At 28.8% G+C, this 8,045-nt stretch overlaps 2 protein-coding genes and 3 pseudogenes across 5 annotated transcripts; 1 reads left to right on the top strand and 4 right to left on the bottom strand. All coding sequences in view use genetic code 12, as the record gives it.

Annotated features, from left to right (window-relative positions):
- Positions 1-3,784: 3,784 nt before the first annotated feature.
- Positions 3,785-4,243, top strand: DFJ63DRAFT_344397 (ATP synthase subunit C family protein; the record flags this gene model as incomplete). The annotated part of the gene is made up of 2 exons (XM_064908774.1): positions 3,785-3,984; positions 4,203-4,243. Exons 1-2 carry the CDS (start codon positions 3,804-3,806, stop codon positions 4,241-4,243), a joined length of 222 nt encoding a protein of 73 aa, XP_064759211.1. The 5' UTR covers positions 3,785-3,803.
- A 631-nt stretch (positions 4,244-4,874) lies between these two features.
- On the bottom strand, positions 4,875-7,276 carry DFJ63DRAFT_344396 (various chains-domain-containing protein; the record flags this gene model as incomplete). The annotated part of the gene is made up of 5 exons (XM_064908773.1): positions 4,875-5,121; positions 5,283-5,601; positions 5,683-5,967; positions 6,013-6,380; positions 7,092-7,276. The coding sequence occupies 5 exons, from the start codon at positions 7,274-7,276 to the stop codon at positions 4,875-4,877; spliced, it is 1,404 nt and encodes a 467-aa protein (XP_064759210.1).
- DFJ63DRAFT_t144 lies at positions 6,637-6,708 on the bottom strand (annotated as a pseudogene). The gene has a single exon. The product of its transcript is annotated as a tRNA-OTHER (tRNA).
- On the bottom strand, positions 6,714-6,794 carry DFJ63DRAFT_t143 (annotated as a pseudogene). The gene has a single exon. The product of its transcript is annotated as a tRNA-OTHER (tRNA).
- DFJ63DRAFT_t142 lies at positions 6,799-6,870 on the bottom strand (annotated as a pseudogene). The gene has a single exon. The product of its transcript is annotated as a tRNA-OTHER (tRNA).
- Positions 7,277-8,045: the final 769 nt, after the last annotated feature.

Genomic DNA, 8,045 nt, shown 5'->3' with positions numbered 1-8,045 from the left:
AATACTTAAATAATCATCCCCCAGTTACCTTTTCCCTTATCGGTATCAGGTTATCCCCCAGCAAAGCTGGGGGCTTATCTTGGGGGAGCAGACATATCCCAAGTCGTCAGGCCTTCTGATCCATGTATTAAATAATAAAAGTTATGTAACCCAAATACGCTTAGCGTATTTGGGTCTATTTTACACTTATTTAGATGTATGACCTAGTCTAATATTTAAATAAAAGTCTAATAGCTCGAATACCTCAATTTGAGGTATTCGAGCTTATGTATAAGTATATTTATTTAACTACTATTATTACTAGATAATAAAACAAATAAATACATACTTATCAGATCCAGGTAATTAAATTAAACTGATATAGTTTCCTCCCCCCTTGAATCCAAGGGGGGGTAATTAATGATGGTACTTTCAATATTTATATTGGGGGGATTGATCTAACGATAAACTTATTAGGAACCTTCGGTTCCCTAAAGCAAAGTGTATACTAAATGGCCCACCTTTGGGGGGGTCATGTTATTGCTTTTAAGGTATTTACTTTGTAAATACCTATATTTTATATATGCGATATCTACATGTTTGTATTAATGACATATTTGACCTTATGACTTATTTGTCCGATAAGAGAAAGAAATGAGATAACCCACTCTACGTGTGGGTTTAGATATAGAGTGACTACGCCACTCTTTGAATAGATAAGTAAAGATATGAAATATATATAAATAAGATAAGTACATAGTTAATATATATGACATAATGAAATACTTGACCGGTTATTAAGATTAAAATGTAGGTATATCAATCGGTGACCAACCTTTGTTACGTTACACTTCGTTCACTACGTTCACTATGTTCCACTTCTTAAAGGTTAATCAGATCACACTCAGATATACCATTGATATTTATTGTATGATATATATATATCTATTAGTTATTTAACTTTATAAATGATATATCAATAATGAAGTATAATAAAGATAAGGAAATGTAACCCGGCCAGCCTGCAGGCCGGGTAGAGAGTATCTATTATTTAGTCTATTCTACTTTAAAAGATATGAGATATATAATATTTTGAAATACTAAATAGAATCACGTATATATCCCGGTCTGCCAGCAGACCGGGATTAAGTATCTATTGTTTAAATTACTAAAATAGATTAGATAATCTATATGTTAAATGATATATAAAGATTGAAATAATATCACCCCCCCTGCGGGGGGATATAGCCCGCCCTTCGGCGTGCCATAAACTAATAGATATATAACCCGGTTAGTTTACTAACCGGGTAGAGAATATCAAATGGTTAGATATATAAATAAACTATAAAAAGATAGAAATATCACCAGTTATTAAATATTTAATAACTGGTGATTAAGTATGAAAAGGATTAAGTAGAATAAAGAATAGATACTTAATCCCCGATGACTAAGTCATCGGGGATACATTATGGAAATAAAGATAAAAATATATTTTTTTAATACCAAATTGAAGACTATTTATTAACCCACTATTAGTAAACTAATAGTGGGTAAAAGAGAATAAATGATATATAAGATAAAATATAAAATAAATGAATCAATAATAGAACCCCGACGACTAAGTCGTCGGGGTATACATACGTGAAGAATTAGATATCATATATTTATTGAATCTAAGACTATACCCGGCCAGCCTGCTGGCCGGGGATTAAATACCAAAAGGATTAAAATAAATCATAAAATAGATATCATATCATGTGTGTTATGTCTTCACCGACGACTACGTCGTCGGGACTACATCATCAATAAGATAAAGAAACTCAAAACATATATCTTCTTTAATGATATTTAACCGGCCTGCCTGCAGGCCGGGATGAAATATCTCATTAACTATGTATGTCAATAGATATATCATTAATGGCCCGCCCGTTGGGCGGGCGATATCCTCCCCCGCAGGGGGGAGGACATTAAATATATATTTCTAAAGTAGATAAAAAGATGAAGTATTAATAACCCGAGATTAACAAATAGTAAATCTCGGGTTTAAGGTCAAGTAGTTAAAAAAGTCAAGAAACAATAACCATATCCCCGCCGGCTTTGTCGGCGGGTTATACATATCAAACCTTTAGTATGAAGTCAGAATTTATATATCAAATCAAGTACAGCTAACGTTTTAGCCGACGACTACGTCGTCGGGACTAAATAACCAACTAGGTAAAATATATAATAACATATATATGAAATCTGATATACCCGAGATTAACAAATTGTTAATCTCGGGTGATAAGTTAAGTAGTTAAATACGTAAAATATCTTATCCATATTTACTACTCCGACGACAAAGTCGTCGGGACTAAATACTCAAAGAGGTCAAGTAGTTAAATATGTAAAATATCTTATTACTCAAAGAGGTCAAGTAGTTAAATATGTCATCTATCTTATCCATACTAATAATTAGCCCAGGTTTTGCTATTAGCTAATCCTGGGCTTCAGAGTACATATCAAAATTTTTATATCTCTAAAATAAGTATATATCATATTTACTTATATATCAAAAATATAAATAAATTTTAAAAATAAATCATCAATTATAAAAAGGTATATATACCAAAACATTAACCTGAAGTCATATTTTTATATATCGTATTAAGTACAGCTAACGTTTTAGCCGACGACGTAGTCGTCGGGACTAAATTATGAATAAACTTAAGTATATAAAAATTGATATATCAATATAGTCATATATTACCCCGATCAGCAATGCTGATCGGGGATTAAGTAGTTAGAGAAACAAAGTATTATAATCCATATTATCTCCCCGCCGACTACGTCGGCGGGTTATACATATCGTAGTAATTTATCTAGTCGATATGTCAAATACCTAATCAAGTACAACTATTTCTTATCCGACGACATAGTCGTCGGGACTACATCATCGAAGAGGTCAAGTAGTTAAATATGTCAAATATCTTATTCATACTAATCATTAGCCCAGGATTCGCAACTTGCGAATCATGGGCTTTAGAATACATATCTAGTACATATATATATAGATCAATATATATCATATTTACTTCCCCGCCGACGTAGTTGGCGGGGTTATACGTATCGAAGTAATTATATGAAGTCAATTTTTATATATCGTATTAAGTACAGCTATCCTCTTACCCGACGACATAGTCGTCGGGAATAGCATACCTAAAACATATATTTTAAAATCTCATGATTATCATATCTATTTATAAAGTTATATATCATAAAAATAAGTGATTTAATCTTGTCTTAAAAAATATTTTAAATATCCATATTTTGAAAATATAAATAGGATATATACCAAATCAAAGAAAAAAAAAATATCAAAATAATTAAAATAGTAGTATTTAAGGCCCTACCGGGCGGGGCTATTAATCATCTCATTTATATACCTAAATAAGATAATATTTAAAAGGGATATTTACATAGTAAATACCCGTAGAATAAACTACCGCTTTCAATTATTTTTACTTATCGGAATCATAGATTCAAATCATCCTTTCATTTGTTGATCCCCCTGCACTTAAATATCTATATTTATATATTATATTAGTCCACCTTATCCCAAGGGGGTAGATAATTATCTTAGAGTTTACAGCCTTAATGATCCGGGATTACCATATCCAAATTATGTTATATATCATTATCACTCTCCCTTATAATATATTTAAATTATCTTTCCCATTTATCTATATTTCAATTACCTTCCCCTTTTTATCTTTAAATCTATATTCTTTCTTTGTTTCTCATAGGTGAAGTAATGTCATTATTGATATAATATATTTTTTAATATGCAATTAGCATTAGCAGCTAAATACATCGGTGCCTCTATCGCCACTTTAGGATTAGGAGGTGCAGCTATCGGTATCGCTTTAGTTTTCGTAGCTTTAATTAACGGAACTTCAAGAAACCCATCACTTAGAGCCACTTTATTCCCACAAGCCATTTTAGGATTTGCTTTAGCCGAAGCCTGTGGCCTGTTTTGTCTAATGATATCATTCCTTTTATTATACGGAGTTTAAGACAAAATTTGATTTATTCATAGAAAAAGAAATAAATATTTTAGATCTACAAAATGAAAATTGATTAGGTACTTAATCCCCGGCCTGCTTAGCTGGCCGGGGTATGATTTAATATCACATTTGTCCTTACCTGATTTATGTCTTATTTTATCATATCTTTATATGTAGGTCAATTATCGGTGACCAATCTTTATCAAAATAAAGATTAGCCAGGTCACTCTCACATTGACCAATGATAGATTATCTATACAAATATAAATTTAATAGATACTTCCATACCCGGTAAGCAATGCTTACCGGGTTTAGATATCAATATCCATATATGTCTTTATTAACTTTATGTCATTATAGACTTTATACTTATCCAACCTACAAAGTAGGTGAAATAAATCTATTTATATATATCTATATCATTTATCTATGACATTCGATCGGCCCCCACGCGGTGCGTGGGGGCTTATTGCCGCCCTCCGGGCGGCCTTACTTTATCTATGCCCGGAAAACTATATCTATGTCCTTAATCCACATAATATGTAGAAGATTTATTCTACACACCGGTCATCAAAGATGACCGGGACTACATTTTCTATTGACTTTATAACTATAACTATGATATATCTATATAATATATATCCCCCTGTTGTTGTTATCTAATTTTGAGATTATCAAACATCATGATTTATACTCATCACCGGTCATCAAAGATGACCGGGACTACATTTTCTATTGACTCTTTTATTTCAATTCATATATATCTATATGATAACTATGAATAATTATGAAATAGATTGATGGCCCAGCCTAAGGCTGGGCTATAGCCCCCCCTTTAGGGGGGGGCCATTAAATATATAATTTATTGATAAGAGGTTTGATGATAGGAATAAATCTTCTTTCTAATTTAAGAGCTTCTAAATTAATCTCAAATATAAATGCTATAACTAATGTAAATAAAAATATGATTAAAATACTTAATCCATAAATATTATTAGAATATGCACTTACTACATAAGGTAAAATAGAAGATATTTCTAGATCAAAGGGTAAAAATAAAATCGCAACTAAAATAAATGATACACTAAATGCGGATCTAGATTGTTGATACGAAGTAAAACCACATTCAAATGGTCCATCTTTTTCAATATATGAATTAGATGTAGAAATAAAGTAATTTAAAACAATAAGTATTAAAGCAACAATAGGAACTAAAATTAAATAAAATAGAAACATTATAAAATAATTAAGTATAACCCTTCTGAAATTAATGGTAAGAATATAAAGAAACTAATTAATAGAATAGTTGATAATGCAATAGAATAAGCTAAAGAAGGGTTAATGAAAGCCGATACTTTATCAGCCGTCGGCGTAGCTGACGGCGCAAGACTAGTTATCAATATTTTAATTATATTAGCATAATAATATGTTGATATTACACTAAATATTATAATAATACATGTTTCTAATACATAATTATCTTGAAGTGCACTAATTATAACATACAATTTACCATAGAATCCAGGAAGAGGTGGAATACCTATTAATGAAAAGAATGCTAATATTAAACTTAGTACTAAAGTACTATTTTTAATATTTAATTGATGTATGTAAAGTAGCGGAGATCAGATAGACACCGGTGATTTTATATATTGACTAGCAGCTAATAATCCTAAAAATAAAATTAAATGTGTCAATACATATTGTATTATGTAAATATAAAATGAAATATCATAAGTTACTATAGTTAATAATAAATATCCAAAATTAAGTAATCCACTATAAGCTAATATAGTTTTTATATTTACTTGAAATAAAGGTTTATACGCTGCTATACTTAATGATATATAAAAGAATACAATTATTAAATTATGACTAAATAAATTAGCATTTATAAATATAAATGATAAAATAGATATTTTAGCTACTATACTTATATAAGCTGTAATATAAGTAGGAGCATAATTATAAACTGAAATACTTCAACGATGAAGAGGAGCCATACCCATTTTAAATAATAAAGCTATTAATAAAATATCAAAATAATCGAATGAATTATCAAATGAATAGAATATAGCAATATCAGATAAATTAGTTGATCCTGTTAAACTATATATGAAATAAGAAGCTAATAATATAATCGCTGATGCTACTCCTCCCATTAGGAAATATAACAATGATGCTTTTGATGCATTATACGATCTATTATGTAAACCTGTTAATAAATATAATGAATAACTTTGTAATTCAATTATAACATATAATACTAATAAATCATTTACTAAAGGTAAAAGTATTAAACCTATTAAATTAGCTAATACTATTAATGCTAAATAAGGTGATTTCAAATCATATCTATGTATTGATGTATTATATATTAATAATACTATTGTAAATATTAATAATAATACCGTAATTGGAAAATTATATGATGATATATTAAATCAATTATTGAATAATGTGATACCTGATGAGATACCTACTAAATCAAAAGTATTTAAATATAAAAATAATGTAAACCCTAATACTATAGAATTTAATCTATTAATTATTAGAGAATTATTAAAAGTTGAGTAAACTAAAAAAGTTATAAATGCAGTTAAAAGCATTAAAAACATAGATAGAATCGAACTATCATTATATCATCCGTAATAATATGTATTAACCATTATACTATATGTTTGAATACGGTTAACCAGTGAATCGAACACTGATCCCTAGAGAACTATGTAGCAAATAGTTTAGCTGTACCAATAAGCTAAGTTAACCAATACGCATTACATCAGATTCGAACTGACATCTTTTATAGTGACATTATAAGGCTTTACCATTAAGCTAGTAGTGCGATAAACCACCCAAAATATATATATATATTATATATATATTTTGGGTTAAGTATTATGAATCGGCACGATTCGAACGTACATAAACCTAGCTCAAACCTAGGTGACTTGCCAATTAGTCTACAATTCATCTTTCCTATGAATAAATATATATCTCAGATTTTTATCTAAGATTTTAAGTCTAATAACTTAATTACGTTATTTATTTAATAATATTGGTAACTCGTTAAATGTATGGTAATTAGCCGGTTTGTTTAATATTAATTCTAAATCTGATGATCTTTCATCTCTTAATAAATTAGACTCTAGATAATCAGGTGTAACATGTAATTCTACTTCTTCGTTCTCACCGTTTTCTAATTGTATTGAAACATTGTATAATCCAACTATAACAGAAATAATAGACATTATAGAACCTCAACTACTAATCATATTTCAACCAATAAATGCATCAGGATAAGTGCTTATTCTCCGAGGCATTCCGTTTAACACTTCATTTTAATGTTCACAGTGCTTCAAATTATAAATTATTAAAATATGTTAAAATTCAATAATCTATATTTATAGATAAACTTACCATATAAATATATATATAATAAGTAACTGAAGTGAACTAATAAATAAAATTGGATTATTACTTAATATTATAGATTAATAATATTCTTTACGTTTAATCTCTGAAGTAATTAAGATATAAAATCGAAATAACCTGCTGATAATAACAAAATATAATAATATCATTATAATGATAAGTACTCCCCCGGCCAATATTGACAATATTGGCCGGGAAGAGAATATCTACTTATTTATCTTATAATTATTATACTCTTTTAATATTTATTTTTCAGCATTTTGTAAAGTTTATAGGCCTAAACTTGACCTAAGAAATGCATTGGTAAGAATATTATATTAACTGATATAAATAATAATCAGAAATGGATTTCTCCAAGAATACGATTATAATTTAATCCAAACATAGCTGGACCTCAGTAATAATATCCACCAATTAAACCAAATAAGGCACCCATTGATAGAACATAATGGAAATGCTAATAACTCTTTTTATGAGTATTAGTGGACTATTTCTCTATTTAAGATATCTTAAATAATTGACATTTAGTCTCTGAAAATACTTGGTGTATTCTGCTGATGATATATATAACTATTATTATTACTT

Source organism: Scheffersomyces coipomensis, assembly GCF_036884675.1.
Source record: "Scheffersomyces coipomensis strain NRRL Y-17651 chromosome Unknown DFJ63scaffold_17, whole genome shotgun sequence".
NCBI lineage: Eukaryota > Fungi > Ascomycota > Pichiomycetes > Serinales > Debaryomycetaceae > Scheffersomyces > Scheffersomyces coipomensis.
This window is presented reverse-complemented; position numbering and strand designations above follow the sequence as displayed.